At 34.1% G+C, this 18,986-nt stretch overlaps 1 protein-coding gene and 1 long non-coding RNA gene across 2 annotated transcripts; both read right to left on the bottom strand.

The window, feature by feature from the left end:
* Positions 1 to 1,106: 1,106 nt before the first annotated feature.
* LOC105333616 (uncharacterized) lies at positions 1,107 to 4,881 on the bottom strand. The gene is made up of 3 exons (XM_034466487.2): positions 3,514 to 4,881; positions 2,767 to 2,962; positions 1,107 to 2,216 (listed from the first exon to the last, which is right to left on the bottom strand). The coding sequence occupies exons 2-3, from the start codon at positions 2,855 to 2,857 to the stop codon at positions 1,180 to 1,182; spliced, it is 1,128 nt and encodes a 375-aa protein (XP_034322378.2). The 5' UTR covers positions 2,858 to 2,962; positions 3,514 to 4,881; the 3' UTR covers positions 1,107 to 1,179.
* A 10,970-nt stretch (positions 4,882 to 15,851) lies between these two features.
* On the bottom strand, positions 15,852 to 17,461 carry LOC117690618 (uncharacterized). Its single transcript, XR_010710472.1, has 2 exons — positions 17,037 to 17,461; positions 15,852 to 16,583 (listed from the first exon to the last, which is right to left on the bottom strand). It is a non-coding gene; the product is annotated as an uncharacterized lncRNA (long non-coding RNA).
* Positions 17,462 to 18,986: the final 1,525 nt, after the last annotated feature.

Here is an 18,986-nt window from a genome sequence, read left to right as displayed (position 1 = left end):
AGTTATAAAAGTCATCATATGAATAATAAAATTCCAGAATTAGATATGTGTGATTTTACCAATTAGAGGTGGCATCCATGGCAACAAAACCACAATATTTTAAAATGCACCTTTGAAAACCTTTTTCACTATAACTTTTTGGCAATATATGTTCACAAAACAAGATGACAATTTTCTTTTGTTATTTTAGAAAGCATCTTGTCTCACATAAATAGGTTTCTAAAAAGAAAATTGCCCATTTTTTCCTAAAAAAAACTACCACCATAAACAGAATCAATGGATTGTTGAAATCCCTTCATATGAAAAAATTGGCAATAACTTCATGTATTGTTATTATTATATCTTTTGTTAAAAATCAGTTTATATCTATAAAATTGACAAATCTATGATGACTATGAAGAACTTGTAAAAATCATTTAATTAATTTTAGAACAATAGCCTTGGAAATTAACCTTTAAGCACTTGACTTATGACAACACATAAAATGACAGAACTGTACAGTAAGTGAACATGTAAATTCTTAAGTGCATATGTGAAATAAAAATACATGTGATTAACAAAAAAAAGACATACCTATTGTTTTTTGCATAATATTGTCTCCAAAAGAATATATTAGAAAACAGCAAATAATATGCTGTAATTTTATCAAGGGGGCGGGGGGAGGATATGTAACCTCCAACATCATGCACTGCAGTTATTGCTCGCATCATACCTACATATAATGTAATTAAAAGAATATATCAAGTGTAAAAACAAAATTTGATTTTGTTGCATAACAATGAAAATGGCAAAAATGTGTCCCTGCATATTGGTAACCTTTTTACAATAAGAAGTTAAAGTCATCATATATATTGCAAGGGTAAAATATTGAATGGAATACTGGTATCAGTTACACACTATTTAAAATAAATACTGGTTATTTGAATTTTAATACAGAGAAAGAATTCTAAATTACAGAACTTGATTATGCAACCTTAGGAAAATTTTGAAATAACATTTATCTTGATTTGTCTTATACAAGTATATAATATATATTGTCGTCATAAACATGATAAAACTAATTTGTTCGAAATTCTAATCATACGTTTACAGTCATTTGCATTTGGAATTATGAATCTGTTATGAAATATGTAACGTAAATTACATGTACATAGCTGAACAAAGGTTTCTCTTTCCTGATCACAGCGCATTCACAGTGTCTTTGATTTCCTGAATTTCAATTTCCCTGATAACGTGCTCCAGGTATTCATCATCCTCTTCTTCTGCTATTTCTCTGCTCCCTTGTTTCGAGGAATCCTTGGATTGTGATGTGAGCCTGGAGAAAAAGGAAATGATTTGACTTGGCTTTAAACAGTCCTGAGCTGCAAACATGCGCTCTCCCCTATCGTTTGTCAGTGCTCTCATGTTCAAAGCAACCTCTGCTGGATTAGCCTTCCTCCCAACCTCCGCTCCAGTCTTGAATACCTCGTTCAGGTAATTGCGCACGTGCTGTTTGAACCGAACTTGTTTCTTTTCTTTCTTAAGAGCCCATCCTCTTATGCTAGAACCTTTTCCACCACTGTCAGACAGGGCTGTTGGCATGATGATCTGCTCTTCACTTTCATGCATGTTACATTTTTCTGCCCATCTCAGTTTAACTTTGTCAAATGTAGACATGTTTGAATTTTGATGAAATTCAAACGTGTGCCTCTCAAAATACATATGTTCCTCATATTCTTCAAAGGTGCAAAAACTTTGTAAACAGCCTTCTTCGGAACAAGGGAAGCACTGAACAGGTTCTTTTACAGTACTTGGAGTTTGTATTTGTCCTTCCTGCTTTTCTGGTGTCATGAAGTTGGAGAGTATTCGTAGATCCGTTGAACTCTGTGGTAAGGAGACCATTAATGTTGCGTCAATAACATTTCCCTGACCAATGTCAAACGCACGGTGAGTGGTCATCAAGGAAGAATCAATTTCAAAATCAGTGATGAAACGTACATCCCTCCATTTGTGGCCAAATAACAGCTGATGGGTGTGATCAACATCAACAACTGCTACCTGGCATCCAGCAACTCCTCCACTTGTATCTATGGCCATCTTCATGTCAGCTGGAAACTTGATGTCATTGCCATCTGCTACATACAATCTCATTTTCTTCCTAAGATGAGCAATTTTGGCATCACAATATGATTTCCCTGCTTGTGCCTCACTAAAGTTGAATCTTTTAACAACGATTCCTGCAAATGTTACAAGAAAATTACACACCTCATAGCAGTTTACAGAATAAAAACATCACAGATTTCATGTAAATGCTGATATTTACATTTCACATATTTTTTTGCTTGTATAGTGTGTTGAAAGCTACAGCAGTTATAATACTGTAATGCACACAGGGTACTCAAAGGTTAAAATGATGAATTTTATTATGACGTCAAATACGTTAAACGCTGTTAACTGCAACGTCACAAGCGAAAATCAAAGTTCACTCTTGCGGCTGTTACTGTGGCTCTTCCATTAATATGAACCTACCCTTAGGATAAGATAGGAATTTTAAGGTATAAATCATATTTTCAGACAAGGCATGAAGTTAAAATAATGTAAATATAAGCATTTAATCATGATTTTTTTAAGTATACAGTCTCATAACTGCAGCGATGCTTGCATACAAATTTTCATAACGCGGGTTACTCAATTTGTATGCACACACTGCTGCAGTTATGAGACTGTATACTTAAAAAAATCATGATTCAATAATATTTAGCATATTAAGAAAAGTTTCTTATTCACCTGTTCTCTCAGATATGCTAGGAATTGAACTCCAGAGAAATCCATTGTGATAACATCCAGCATTGTCAGATCTTAGGAACGCCTCTTTCATATTGGGATACTGCTGAGCCACAGTTGAAAGAGTATGTTCCAGGATTGATGCTACAGCAAACCAGTCCTGTTTGCCACTTTCCAGAATGTGCACCCAAGTACTATGCTGGAAAAATTAGAACATTTGTTTTAATAAGTGTACAATAAACTCTTACTTCCTTAATTAGAGTTAAAAATTTTCTACTGCTCATCTGGCCAGATTTTTATAATATCTGATATTTTATTAGATAAAAACTCACTTGTTGATTAAATTATTGCTTTTGTAATAATTCCTTTACAATATTTTCTTCATTTTAATAAGAAATAAACATCAATTTAAAAAGTTCACCGGGTTATGAAGTTGGTCACGTTATCAAATCCTGTGAATCCCAAAGGGCTTCTCGGTTGATTTGATTACATACCAACCAATTTCATATCCCGTGAACTTAAAAGCATTGCTGTTTATTACTTATATTTACATTTGAAAAAGACAAATTAATCGCCTAGATCTGTCAAAATTACCAAGACTTTAAGTTTACAATAATCCAAGCGATAAGCGCGTGCTATGATCATTGTGACGTCATGAAAAAGTTCATACAGAATTGAACGTTTTCGCTATTCGCTATAGGATTATATAAGGAAACATATTTGCAAATGTATGTAAATATTGATTGTTACCTTTAGAGATCCATTATTATCTTAAGTGATGCCAACAGTGACATGCCACGAGATCCCTTTTTGACCAAACCAGTCTGACTGCTTCTCTCGATGTAAAAGAGGGAGAAACTTCATGGCCCAGTCCATCACCAGCAGTATTTGAGATGTTTTCAAAGTGTCTAGAAGATCTACTCTGCTGCGGTCTTGGTTGATTGTTCTTACGATGTGGGCTTTCCATGCTTGGATGTTGTTTCTTGCCTCTATAACATCTACTGCCTCATCATCATCTAGATTCAAAGAGCACATCTGATCAAGGACGACTGATAATTTTTCACACTCTTGACAGCTGTCTGTGTGCTCATGGTTGCATACAGACTGAAATTTGACATCTTTAGGATCACTGCAAGCCCACTGTATACAATGGTCAGAACAAGCTGAGTCTAGAGAGATATGGAACTTGAAGGTTCTCTTCAGATAATTTTGACCATCTGTGAGAAGTTGTGTCAAGGTAGATTTCATATCTTTGTCTATGGTTCCTTTGAGCTCTAGATTCTTCAAGATGTTACACAAAGACTTAAAAGCAGCAAGGCCATCTGCTGTAATGTTGTCTAAGCCATGGAGGTTGCGCCGTTTGGAAGCCGAGCATGCATGTAGGATGCGAAATAGTGTAGCCCTTGACAATGGTGAGAAGTCAGTGTCTTTGCAATGTTTTTCATACATTTCAATTATAGAAGAATGGCAAGCAGTGCGAACCACATCTGGAATTACAACTATTTCACCAGAGTCAAGCTCCAAATCTCTTGTACCATAAGACACCAGTTGGTGAAAAGAGGAGCTGAAGAAAAATGAGAGACAGTGCTCTAGTTTAGTTTGATCCATTTTTTGTCTTTTCTTTGGAGGTTGGTTTACCTTCTGAAATATTTGGTCTGGTGTAACAGCTCGAACTTTGTCAATATGATAGTTTGTAAGTCCTGGGATTCTGTTCTTGAGGTCCTCTTTTGTTGTAAGTCCAGCCATAATAGATAGAGTCTGATCTTTCACAGCCTTGTATGTGGAATCGTTGTAGATTTTAGTCAGTATTTCCAAAAGGTTTTCTGTTTCTTGGTGGTTGGTGTTTGTTACAGGCTCCACCATGAGTTTCAGTAGATCTTCTGATTGTCCAGGAGCAACCAATTCCAGGATACTATGTACCATTTGTGATGCTTTCTTCTGTATGTAATTTCTACTTTGTGACGTAATGTCCTGAAGAGGTTTTTGCAGTTGGTACTTCAATGGACTGAGTTTTCCATTAGAAATGGTATGGACAATACTGTTCAATGTCTCTAATCCTAGAGAATTTTCCTCACTCCAGTTTGAAGTTTGAGACAGATGTTGGCTCTCCTGTGATGAAAGCTGAAAGCAATGTAAACCATATTAAAATCATTAAAATATTTCAGAACAGTAATGAACAGAATCATAAAAGTTTAAATATACTTATCATGAAATATGATGCATCTTAATTTCCATTGTTACAGTATATATGTATTTTTATATAAAAATTGCATGATTTGTTTAGACAGATACATGTACATGGTTCAAACTTGTCAATATACATGAATATACCAATCATTCTACATCTACCAGTATTTTGATTGTAAAATGTGAGATGAGCTGCAACATTTAAAATGAAATAACATGGATTGGGAGGTCAAAAATGTTGAATACATGTAGATCCTGTATAAATAAAATCCATTTTCCCCTGGATATTCTTATGTTTATAATCATTAGTCCCTTTTCTAACAGGATGATTTTATAGTCATATCATATGTTGAGTATTGCAGTTCTCAAAAAGATCCTTTACAATTGTTTATATATGGGATATTTAGCTACATCAAACTCTGAACCTTCTTGTGAGGCCAAAGAATTGTCCTTGGGCCAAAGTCTTAACAATTATAAAGAATCATCTGGCTGATTAGTTTCTGAGACAAAGATTTTTAAAGATTTACCATATATATTCCTATGTAAATCTTTGACCTTCCATTGTGGCCCCACCCTACCCCCAGGGGGTCATGATTTTCACAACTATGAATCTACACTACCTGATGATGCTTCCACACAAGTGTCAGCTTTACTGGCTGTTTAGTTTCTGAGAAGAAGATTTTTAAAGATTTACTCTATATATTCCTATGTAAAACTTCGATCCCCCATTGTGGCCCCACCCTACCCCCGGGGGTCATGATTTTCACAACTATGAATCTACACTACCTGAGGATGCTTTCACACAAGTGTCAGCTTTCCTGGCTGATTAGTTTCTGAGAAGAAGATTTTTAAAGATTTACTCTATATATTCCTATGTAAAACTTCGACACCCCATTGTGGCACCACCCTACCCCTGGGGATCATGATTTTCACAATTATGAATGTAAACTACCTGAGGATGCTTCCACACAAGTTTCAGCTTTCCTGGCTGATTCGTTTTTGAAAGGAAGATTTTTAAAGATTTACTCTAAATATTCCTATGTTAAACTTCGGCACCCCATTGTGGCCCCACCCTACCCCCGGGGATCATGATTTTCACAACTTTGAATCTACACTACCTGAGGATGCTTCCACACAAGTTTCAGTTTTACTGGCTGATTAGTTTCTGAGAAGAAGATTTTTAAAGATTTACTCTATATATTCCTATGTAAAACTTCGATCCCCCATTGTGGCCCCACCCTAGCCCCGGGGGTCATGATTTTCACAACTTTGTATGTACACTACCTGAGGATGCTTTCACACAAGTTTCAGCTTTCCTGACTGATTAGTTTCTGAGAAGAAGATTTTTAAAGATTTACTCTATATATTCCTATGTAAAACTTCGATCCCCCATTGTGGCCCCACCCTAACCCCGGGGGTCATGATTTTCACAACTTTGTATGTACACTACCTGAGGATGCTTTCACACAAGTTTCAGCTTTACTGACTGATTAGTTTCTGAGAAGAAGATTTTTAAAGATTTACTCTATATATTCCTATGTTAAACTTCGACCTCCCATTGTGGCCCCACCCTACCCCAAGGGGGTCATGATTTTCACAACTTTGAATCTACACTACCTGAGGATTCTTCCACACAAGTTTCAGCTTTTCTGGCTGATTAGTTTCTGAGAAGAAGATTTTTAAAGATTTACTCTATATATTCCTATGTAAAACTTCGATCACCCATTAAGGCCCCACCCTACCCTCGGGGGTCATGATTTTTACAACTGTGAATCTACACTACCTGAGGATGCTTCCACACAAGTGTCAGCTTTCCTGGTCTTATGTACATGAGAAGAAGATTTTTAAAGATTTACTCTATATATTCCTAAGTTAAATTTCGACCCCCAATTGTGGCCCCACCCTACCCTCGGGGGTCATGATTTTTACAAATTAGAATCTACACTACCTGAGGATGCTTCCACACAAGTTTCAGCTTTCCTGGTCTTATGGTTCATGAGAAGAAGATTTTCAAAGATTTACTCTGTATATTCCTATGTAAAACTTCGACCCCCATTGTGGCCCCACCCTACCCCCGGGGGTCATGATTTTCACAAATTAGAATCTACACTACCTGATGATGCTTTCACACAAGTTTCAGCTTTCCTGGTCTTATGGTTCATGAGAAAAAGATTTTTGGAAATTTCTCGAAAATTTTCATAAATTCCTAATTATCTCCCTTTGCAAAAGGGCGTGATCCTTAATTTTCACAAATTTAAATCCCCTTTGGCTAAGAATGCTTTGTGCCAAGTTTGGTTGAAATTGGCCCAGTGGTTCTTGAGAAGATGTTGAAAATGTGAAAAGTTTACAGACAGACGGACGGACGGACGGACGGACAGACAGACAGACGGACGACAAAATGTGATCAGAATAGCTCACTTTAGCTTTCAGCTCGGTGAGCTAAAAACCCATAAATTTCTAAAGTCTGACTTAGTAAATAACTCTTGTATATAAGCTTTTTATTATATTTTCATTGTCTCAAAAATATGTGCAAAAGCAGAATGAAATAGTATATTCATTATTATGACATGATACATGTACATACCTGAGCCAACTGGTACCAAAGTAGATAAGCTTGAGAAAACAAGTCTGCTCATTCGGAGAGAGAAACTACGGTATGGTTTAGCTTTCCCTTCGTGAAAAGGATATTGACACTTGGCTCTCTGCTGCCATGCTAGTCCTAGAGAGTCTCTATGAAATGGGCACACGGTGAATGAGCTAAGATCTGTGTCGAACAGCCCGCATCGAAATGCAATCAATTGCCCTTCACTTGTAATGTCGGCGCTGTTAATAGAAAACTGACGCAAATGGTTGAAAATGGGCCTGTTACAGTCACTCAACCTCCTCACTTCACAGTCATTTCGATATCTTGAAGATACGTTGCAGTCTGTTTTACCTACACTAGATATACAGGCGACCGAACACCTGCCGTCTGCCATTTGTTTACATCAGCAACACGAAAGAGTTTTCAAAGGGGAATAACTCTTACCTCAAAAACGGATTTTCAGAACTGTATTTTATACCGTTATATTTCATAAAATATAAATAAACACACCAGTTTTTTTTTATCATGGCCTAGGATTAGTATTCAAAGTAACTGTTTATTATATATATGGGATTGTAGCTAACAAGTAATAGGTGTCAAGTCGATGTAAATTTTTAACATTTTGTATACACCGTAATGGCGGAGCCTGATTCGTAAGCTTATAAAATAATAGTGATTAGAGAAATTCTATAGAAACTTACTTGATTTTAAAATCATCTAGTGTTATAATAATAATTTTCAAGCATGAAAAACACTTTAAATGTACATTTTGTGGCCATATCTCATTTATTTTTAAACCACGGTACGTGATTCTTAGTGAGACCGGTACTTAAGAATGATTTCATATAATAAGATAAAGGTGGTCTCATAAAGGTAGTGCCTCGTCGCAGTGAGCTTTGTGATTTGTGATTACCTATGTTTATATATTATTTGCTTCTTTATGGTGATGGTCCCTAATATTGTTCTACTAATCTCTAAATTCTTTATAAAATAGTAGTGTATGGAAAGTCATAGACATGGGTTCAATTCCCATCACCACCATAAATTATTTTGATGTTGTTTTACTCTGGTGATGGTTTTTGTGTATAATTTATTCAATTTTGTCTACTGAAATTTCATTGAATTAACAAATTTTAAAAATTTTTGAGGCATGATTTTGCCAGTGTATAATGGTACATATATTTTATTATAGATTTCGGATCCTGACTCTCTAATTAGTAGAATTAATAATAATGAGGTTATTTTGCAAGTGGTAGATAATTCTGAGCAAGAGAGAACCCGACAGGACGAATATCTAGCTTCCTATGGACTATATAGACAACCTATCATAGGTGACGGAAATTGTCTTTTTCGGTCTGTTAGTCTGGCACTCTTTGGAAATCAAGATCACCACCAAGAGCTTAGAAATATTGCAATAAATGAGATAGAGCAAAATTTAGGCTTATTTAGAAATTTCCTTTTTCATGATAATGGTAATTCAATGTTGGATTCAGAAATTCACCAGGAATTAAATAATCTTAGACAACTAGGTACATTTGCTGGACAAGAGTCAATATTGGCTTTATCTAGAAGATTAGGGATTAATGTTTTAGTTACTGTTGGTGGTGATATTGACAACCAAGACATAGTTACATTAGAACATGACTTCAGCAACTCAGTTTCTAGGATTTATTTAGTTTGGACAAGAGCGGGGGGAGGAAATTATGAAACCGTGACTGAGGCTATTCCTATCCATCAAGAAATATTTGTGCCCTCAACTGCAAAAAGTTTTTATCAATGGAATTTAGACCCCTCAGCATGCAAAAAGTTTGATTTAGATTCTTTGAAAACTAAAACACAAGAGACGAATACTAATCAAACACCGGAATTGCCAAGACAGACAGACTACCTAACGACAGTTCATTCCTATGACAAAATCCCACATGACAAACAAAAAAATTCTTTAAAAAATATGTGTAGAATTTGCAAAAAAGCTTTTCATGATAAGGCAAACTTGAACCGCCATGTGAAGAATGTGCATGAAAAAGAAAATCAATGGAGAATGTCATGCATTGTTCCATTATGTGACTTATCATTTTTCCATGTCGATGATCTAGTTGGCCATTTAATAAGTTCTCATGAGGCAAAATTCGAAATTGAAAATCTAAATTTTGAAAATGTAAATACTTTTGAAAAATTTTTGGCTGATGAATCTTTGAATAAAAATACAAGATATGTTTTGCACCGACCAAAAATCCTCAATAAGGATTCTCAAAGAAATTCAGTGACAGGGACAACCGTGATGACTTGACAGACATGAAACATTACCATTTGATTGACAGAAAAACAATTCACCACTTAAAGCAAAAAATAATTGACCCTTCTGTTATCAGACATAGTGACGATGCTACATCTACTTATTTGAGAATAGATGCTCTACAGAAAGAAAAGTTTAATCCTGTTTTAGTGTTTAAACAACAAAATGTAGATGACGAGACAACTGGACTTAGTAAGGAAGACTTCATGCTGGCTATTATGACTAAACAACAACTAGATATGTATGAAAAATTTGCCCCCATGATTTTTTGCATGGATTCCACCCACAAGACCAATGTATATTCATTCAAGTTAATTACATTTTTGGTTATTGATGAATTTAGACATGGATATTCGGTTGCATTTTGTATTTCCAACAAATAAAATGAACAGGATATATCTTTATTTCTAAATGCAGTAAAAAGAAAATCTCCACAAACAAAAATAAACATTTTGATGACAGATGATGATATTGCTGGGTGGAATGCAGCTAAGAGTGTTTTTGGACCAGATCTGCAACATTACCTGTGTATTTGGCACATTCACAAAAACTGGCGTCTTAAAATTCAACAATATATAAAAGATAGGGAACAGCAAGCAGAAATTTTTGTTTGTTTTGTGCTGCAATGGATGCTAAAACCAAAGTTTTGTTAGATAAATACTTGGCTATTTTAGTGCAAAAATTATCGTGCACAAACCAGGCTTTTCTTAAATATATTAATGATTTTTACTTGTGTAGAAAGGAAAAGTGGGCAATGTGTTTTAGAACTGGTGAATATTCTAATGTTGAAAATAATTACTTTATTTTCATTTCTAGTTACCTTAACTGCAGGTGTTGACTTGAATAATATATGTGTATTGATCTTTCATGTTTAAAAAGTTTGTGATGGATGGTTGACATCTGTAACCAGCATCATGTCAGTCCAGTAGCAGACTGGCAATGGTGAACAGACCAGTGCTGAGTTGCAGCTTGTTTTTCCAAATTTTAAAGTGCTCCAAGTTAACAGTTCAAAACAAAAATAAGTTTCACCTGCCAGTATTTGGCATGCAGTTTTGTTAGTTTACTAACATTGTTTTAGGTTTAATTAATGTTAATTCCCTACTAACCAGGCCCCTTATACAGTTCAAGACTACATGTAAAGATTCACTATTGTTGCTTTTTTTTTCTCCAGAAGTTGATAAATGCTTTGACTTTATAACACAGATTTATACATGTATAAGTTTAAGACGTCTATAGCCAAATGGAGATAAATACAGTTATTGGTGTGCACTTTTTGTTTATGTTTTCTGTCTGATAGATAAGAGTATGGGCCGAAACTTTCCTGGTTGCATAAAAATCATTTTAAAGAGTAATGAATTTATTAAAATCTACCAATAAGTTTTATTATGATAATTTGATATGCATTTGGAATTAGGGGGAGGGTTGTTCTTTAATATAATTAAACGGAACCAGGAAGGTATCAGGGAATTTTTTATAATTTTTAGTGTAACAGTTTGATCTCTTACCTGACTGATGAGGCCCAGAGAGACAAATTGTAACACACATATATTAACAGCTTATTATAATCTATTTTTACATTTTATATTAAAGATTAAAAGATGATTGGCAGAGTTGATAAAAACAAGAAGAATAGACATCTTAAGTAAAATTTTACCAAAAAAATTGTTTTTAAGGTCAGACGACACGTTCCTCGAGAATCTTTTTTTGTATCTCCTCGTAATAAAGAGTTCCAATAAAAAATATTAATTTTATAATTACTTTAAAAATGATCAAAATTTACGTGGATTTGATTAAATGTCTAGATGGTCGAGTGGTTAGAACCATGGCCGCTTACTGCCAGTAGCGTAAAGGTTTTAGAGGTCGTGAGTTCAAAGCCCCGCCCCGGCGGAGATATAGTTCTAATATAGTGAATTTCGCTCTGCTGCAGATGTATTTCTTTTTATATCAGCAATTCAAGCGTATATTCAAGAAGATTATATAGGAAATTGCACACTCTAGTATTTTGCAGAAATGCCTGATAAGGTGCCCTAATTTTTTGCAAGAAAGCTTGTCAAAGTAGTAGTAAACCATTAACAAATTCCTGGAAAAAGTTATCTAAAATTGAGAATCTGACCTTAATTTATGGACGTTCATTTCGAAATCATAATTTCATTGTTCAAAGAAGGATATATATATGCTTTTAATTATTTTATACGAATCATTTTGTACTTTTTATGAGAGAGTGGAAAATATGTATTAGTTGCAAGTAAACCGATGTAGAGTTTAGAATTTGGTGTCAATAAATACATGATAATATGTAATAAATCATATCCAGTAATATCAATAAAACGTTTAATTTTTTAAAATATAATTTTTGAAAATAAAAAAACAACTTTTGTTCATGTTATTTAAACCTATAAGCTATAATTGTATAATGTACAATACACATTTAACACTACAAAAAGCCGACATTAATGTGATGGCGCATTTAAAAAAAAATAGGTTAAGCTGAAAGTATTTGCAGAAAAATCATTCATTGATATTAATGCATATTAGGGTTATCAAAGCTGTATTTCCTATTATATATATATATATAATATATATATATATATATATATATATATATATATATATATATATATATATATATATATATATATATATATATATATATATATATATATATATATATATATTATATATATATATATAATGAATTAAATACAAATACATGTTCATGTTTGTATATACATGTATTAGGCTATATGCAAGTATTCATTATTATAATTCGTGTCCATAGGTAATGGCCTTTAAAAAATATTATTTACCATGAATATGTCTTAACATGCATAAAAGATTTACTATACTTTGGGAAAATATAGGAAAGTCAAACTGTTCTACATGCATTCATTTATGTTTTAATAATTTCCTTCCACAGGTTACCATCAGACTCTGATGAAAATATGGATCATCTCAATCATCTGAATAAAAAATATTGCATTGTGAAGAGTTATACCCATAGTTTGTTTGAGAATAATGCCATATTTGTCCTATTTATGAATAAATTTCTTGTTATGATATTTATATCATTATACATATCATATTGGTAATGTTCTCAGAATTGTAAGTTCAGAGACAAGAGAAATAAACCAATCACAAGCTGTGATACATCATAACCACATCCAACTTTGAGAGGATCTGGATTATCCCGGCAAGATTAAAAGAATAAGAGATAATACAAATGTATATTTGATCAGAATGAAAAAGTGTTGAATAAGTCTAATGAGTGCTCTTTGGAGGCTGATGATGTAATATCTGAAATTTTTAATTTTTTATGATCCAATGTGTCAGATATTCTGATACATCATCAAATTGTTATTTCAAATTCTTCTGCAGATAGAGAAAATAACAATATTAAAGAGTTTGAAGGTTACAATATATTGCAGAAAAAAATACATAGGGCTTAAAAAAAAAATAGTGTGTTTAGGGTAACACTGATGAAAAAATTAGGTTATGTAGGTGGGGATTTTTTTTTATTTTATCTATTTTTTTTGCCTGAATCCTAAGAATGTTTGTTTGTTTCATATTTAAAAACGTATTTTTTATTGAAAATAAGATAAAATTTCACAGTCGGATAAAATCAGGCATCTAAAAATGGTAGGATCGGGCCATTTTTGTAGGTTAGGTCGGGTTACCCGAAACACACAACTTTTTTCTTTAAGGCCTAGCCCACATTATTATACCCCCCGCAAACTTTGTTATAGTATATAGGAATCACCTTGTCCGTCCGTCCGTCTGTCCGTCTGTCTGTCCGTCTGTGTGTGCAATCGTGTCCGGTCCATATCTTTCTTATGGAGAAACATTGGAAGTTCTTACTTCACACAAAGATTGCTTATGACCCTAAGGGTGTGTCATGACCTTGACCCAAGGTCATTCGGGCAAGGTCAAGGTCACTGGCAGAAAAAATGCAAAATTCGTGTCCGGTCCATATCTTTCTTATAGAGAAACATTGACATTGGAAGTTCTTACTTCACACAAAGATTGCTTATGACCTAAAGATGTGTAATGACCTTGACCCAAGATCATTTGTGCAAGGTCAAGGTCACTGGCAGAAAAAATGCAAAATTTGTGTCCGGTCCATATCTTTCTTATAGAGAAACATTGACATTGGAAGTTCTTACTTCACACAAAGATTACTTTTGACTTAAGGATGTGTAATGACCTTGACCCAAGATCATTCCTGCAAGATCAAGGTCACTGGCTGAAAAAATGCAAAATTCGTGTCCGGTCCATATCTTTCTTTTGGAGAAATATTGGAAGTTCTTACTTCACACAAATATTGCTTATGACGTAAGGGTGTGTCATGACCTTGACCCAAAGTCAGTTGAGGAAGTTCAAGGTCATTGTTTTGAAAATGCTAAATTTTGTCTGTGTCATTTCTTGTATTATTAGAAATATTAGAAGCTTAAATTTGACACAAAGCTTGCTCTTCTCAGGCCACATAATTTTTTTTTTAGATTTTCATCCCCGTCTCTCTGAAAATGGCCTGCCCTGGTAAAATTTTTATTTGGAAAAAAAAAATGTGTGGGAAAAAAAATTCGGAAAAAATCGGGTTCAGTGTACCAATAATTCAAAATGTTTAAATATTAAATGGCTGCTTGACATGTGGATTTCGTTTGATTTGAGTTTGATTTGAGTCATCGTTGTTAAAGGAAGGATGCAAATGTCCTCATGCATTAACAGTTAACTTAAAATAAAATGGAATTAAAGGATAGAAATTGGTTTGTTTTCTCCTATTAGCATTAACAGTTTTAAAATATAGAGCAGTTGTTATTTATAGAAAATGGTCAGTAAAATAGATTCATCCAATATTTTCTATAATAGCAAAAATACACGCGTTATGATTTTTTTCTTAGCGGGGGGTATCAATTGTGAGCTTGCTCACAGTACCTCTAGTTATTTTCTGCAATGATTGCTACCTTTATAGCCCGCATGAATCATCAAAGAAAAAAATGTTTATTTATAGGTAGACTTTGGTAACTGCTATATTTTATACATATCGTCAAACATTGTTATACATGTTATATATTACTTTAATTTTTTTGCCAGAAAATATTTTTATTCTTGTAATACTTTTATTTTAAATTACAATGCCCGGCCCCCTTAATAAAAGGGTGCGATATGCTACATGTATATCCATAACATTTATTTAATAGATCATACTTGTAAACAAACCGAGTACAATGTTTCTTTTTAATAAGTCAATGATATATTTGTCATGTCATCAAATTCCAAATATATTTTATGTTTGTTATACATTATTTGAAATAAATATCTTATTCTTTATTCAACTTGTTCATTTATAAGGAATGTATGTGTATGCATGAGTCCCTTATCAAAATTAAGCCTTATAAACATAAAAATATTTCTTGAGATGCTTACGTTTATGCAAGGATGAATGTGCCATGTATACGTCCCTGGTTTATGCTTACGTTATATTACAAGTATTAATATTACAAGTTCAGGGTCATTCGGGATCGAAAAGGGTACACTATATTGATCCCGGTGTTACCAACAATGTTTATTTAGATAAATATGATAAATTAAGATAAGGTTTATGTGTAATATATCATTAAAATGGATGTAGCATAACATACAGACATACTCTCGATTCTATCTGAACAAACTCGAACTACAGGATGTTTACAAAATTTCGCGCATGCGCGGAAGGCCTAGTCCTAAGGTTGCAGAAAGTAAGATTCATGCAAATTAGCTTCTGGGAAACTGTTTGCGGCAAAGTTGCTGCAAGTTCAGAATTCATATGCAAATTAGCTTCTGGGAAACTGTTTGCGGCAAAGTTGCTACAAGTTCAGAATTCGTATGCAAATTAGCTTCTGGGAAACTGTTTGCGGCAAATTTGCAGCAAGTTCAGAATTCGTATGCAAATGAGCTTCCGGCAAACTGTTTTCGGCAAATTTGCCGCAAGCTTACAGATAGACATAGCAACTTTAACATATTACAACATAAGAAAAACAATTAATAAACACTAATAATCATTTAATAATGAGTTACTAATACATGTACTATGCTTTTCAATCAATTTACAAATAACTTCTACTGGTGATTAACAAAGATGTTGTTTAACTTAAACAGTTGCAGCAAAATTAGAGATAAAGGACACAAGTAATTAACTTTAAATTTTACACATTTTATAAATTTCAAAAATAAACACAAAAATGATGAACAAACCATAATGAAATTTGACAAATAGTACTCAACCGATAGGTGATGATTTGTTGCTCCAGATCGATAAACTTGAATGCAGTTTGATCACAACATGCATGCACAGATGGACTTGTACAAAAGTTCACAATGAGCGAAGTTCAAACCATATACCATATTTTTCGGAAATTAGGTCGATACTTTTTACCGGTAGTTCACAATTAAGCCCAGCACGGTCACTGGTCATGTTATAATTAATCACGCATTCTTTAAGGCATTCTCGATGTCTTTTTTATGACGGTCTCCTGTACGTGCTCTCCGATTTAATTTCACACATAAACAATATCACACAATTAGCCCAATATCACAATAATACCCACAATGGAATGGTCAGACTTCAGCACTGTTGTTTATATGCTTTTCTACGTAAGTCTTACACAAATTCTGTCTTCACTCTTTTTTGGTTGCATCATTTGATCATAAAATCAGTGAGTTAGTTGTTCATGCATGGTTTTCGTTAGGTCTGTGTAACCCAGTCACCAGGGCAGACACCTATTGGGAAGATAAATGGATTTCATATAAGCACAATTGTTTTCAGATCTAAAGCGGTTTCTAAGAAAAACAAGTTAGCCTATCATATACTTACTCAATCTATTAATCTATATAGAGCTACAAATTTGCACTAGGCCTACTGTAACTCTGACTATGCGAGTAGAACATGAATTCTTTTATTTAAGTAATAAAAATGTAAATCATATAAAATGTACTTTTACACCATGTAATGATAATTTCCTAAATTTGCGTTATTTAAATAAATTTTAATTATTTGTTCATGCATCACAACGATGTCAATAACGAGCGTTTTGCTTGATTCGACACCCCGCATTGTCATAGGGACGGCCTTATACTGTCAAACTCATTATAAAAGATCACAGTCTTTCGTTTTATATTCCAATAACTGTTTAAACTGCCATTCAACGAATATGTTTTCATTACTTCACTTACTTTTTCAAAAACGTGCTCATGATCATGCAGATGGTGCATGCAGTGGCCTTGGGTGTTGAAACTCGATTCATTCACTTATATTCGTCCTCTGTTTAGCCGTGGATTTTCCAAAAGTAAACACTCCATTGACAATGTTTCTTTTACCTTGTGCACAGCCTTATTCCCTTATTTTCATTCACTTCACCATCTCGGTGATGGCAGACAACATGGCAGCATCGAATGTGAAAATTGGCGGCTAGCTATTGATCGACCAATCAGCGCGCGCGTAGCTTAACATTGAAACAAAAGTAAAAGTAGAAACAAACACTGAACAGCATAACGTTACGGAAAACTCTTTAATCTACATGATTCAACATCAAGCGGTTTATAAACTCAAATCCAAGTTGACTGATATTTGAACGTAGGAAAAAAGAATATAGCATAACAAAGGACAGACAGGTTGGTGTTGACGTAGGCTAATACGTGGGGTCCGGGGGGGGGGGGGGGGGTGGGGGGTGGGGGTGGGGGGTTCATTATGAAGCATCATGCGATTAAAGTTGATCTTATTTTCGTAATGATAAACATTTTTATCGAGACTATTTTAGAATGAGACTCTTACATACATGTATCGTTAAGAAAGTGGGCGCTTAAGATGTACATTCGGCAGGAATCTGGGCGCACAAGGAGAGTGAAAATTTCATCAATTAATTTTAAACATTTTTCGAATTATAACCGTTATTTGGTTTCTGTTGGATGTGGAATGAGTGGAAAAAATATTTGTAATGCAAAAGGTTTTATCATAATATGGGTCTAAATATAGCAACACGATGCAATTTATGCAAAATCCTACTTATTTACAACTGTTTTAAATGATTTTGTTGTTTCTGGGTCTTCTCTCCACAAACTGCCATTCAACGAATATGTTTTCATTACTTCACTTACTTTTTCAAAAACGTGCTCATGATCATGCAGATGGTGCATGCAGTGGCCTTGGGTGTTGAAACTCGATTCATTCACTTATATTCGTCCTCTGTTTAGCCGTGGATTTTCCAAAAGTAAACACTCCATTGACAATGTTTCTTTTACCTTGTGCACAGCCTTATTCCCTTATTTTCATTCACTTCACCATCTCGGTGATGGCAGACAACATGGCAGCATCGAATGTGAAAATTGGCGGCTAGCTATTGATCGACCAATCAGCGCGCGCGTAGCTTAACATTGAAACAAAAGTAAAAGTAGAAACAAACACTGAACAGCATAACGTTACGGAAAACTCTTTAATCTACATGATTCAACATCAAGCGGTTTATAAACTCAGATCCAAGTTGACTGATATTTGAACGTAGGAAAAAAGAATATAGCATAACAAAGGACAGACAGATTGGTGTTGACGTAGGCTAATACGTGGGGTCCGGGGGGGGGGGGTGGGGGGGTGGGTTCATTATGAAGCATCATGCGATTAAAGTTGATCTTATTTTCGTAATGATAAACATTTTTATCGAGACTATTTTAGAATGAGACTCTTACATACATGTATCGTTAAGAAAGTGGGCGCTTAAGATGTACATTCGGCAGGAATCTGGGCGCACAAGGAGAGTGAAAATTTCATCAATTAATTTTAAACATTTTTCGAATTATAACCGTTATTTGGTTTCTGTTGGATGTGGAATGAGTGGAAAAATATTTGTAATGCAAAAGGTTTTATCATAATATGAGTCTAAATATAGCAACACGATGCAATTTATGCAAAATCCTACATATTTACAACTGTTTTAAATGATTTTGTTGTTTCTGGGTCTTCTCTCCACAAATTTGAAACGTGTAAAGATAACACATTTCAACATTAAAAAAGTCGCTTTTTAAAAAAGATGGAGAGATGACCCAGAGATGACTTATTATGTACTTTTTAAAATTATTTTTTGAAGGATAAAAAACAAAGTCCATTGATATGACAGTGTTGTTCCAAACAGT

The sequence above is a fragment of the Magallana gigas genome, chromosome 2 (genome assembly GCF_963853765.1).
Source record: "Magallana gigas chromosome 2, xbMagGiga1.1, whole genome shotgun sequence".
Classification (NCBI taxonomy): domain Eukaryota; kingdom Metazoa; phylum Mollusca; class Bivalvia; order Ostreida; family Ostreidae; genus Magallana; species Magallana gigas.
Note: the sequence above shows the minus strand (reverse complement) of the source record. Positions and strands in the feature narration are given on the sequence as shown.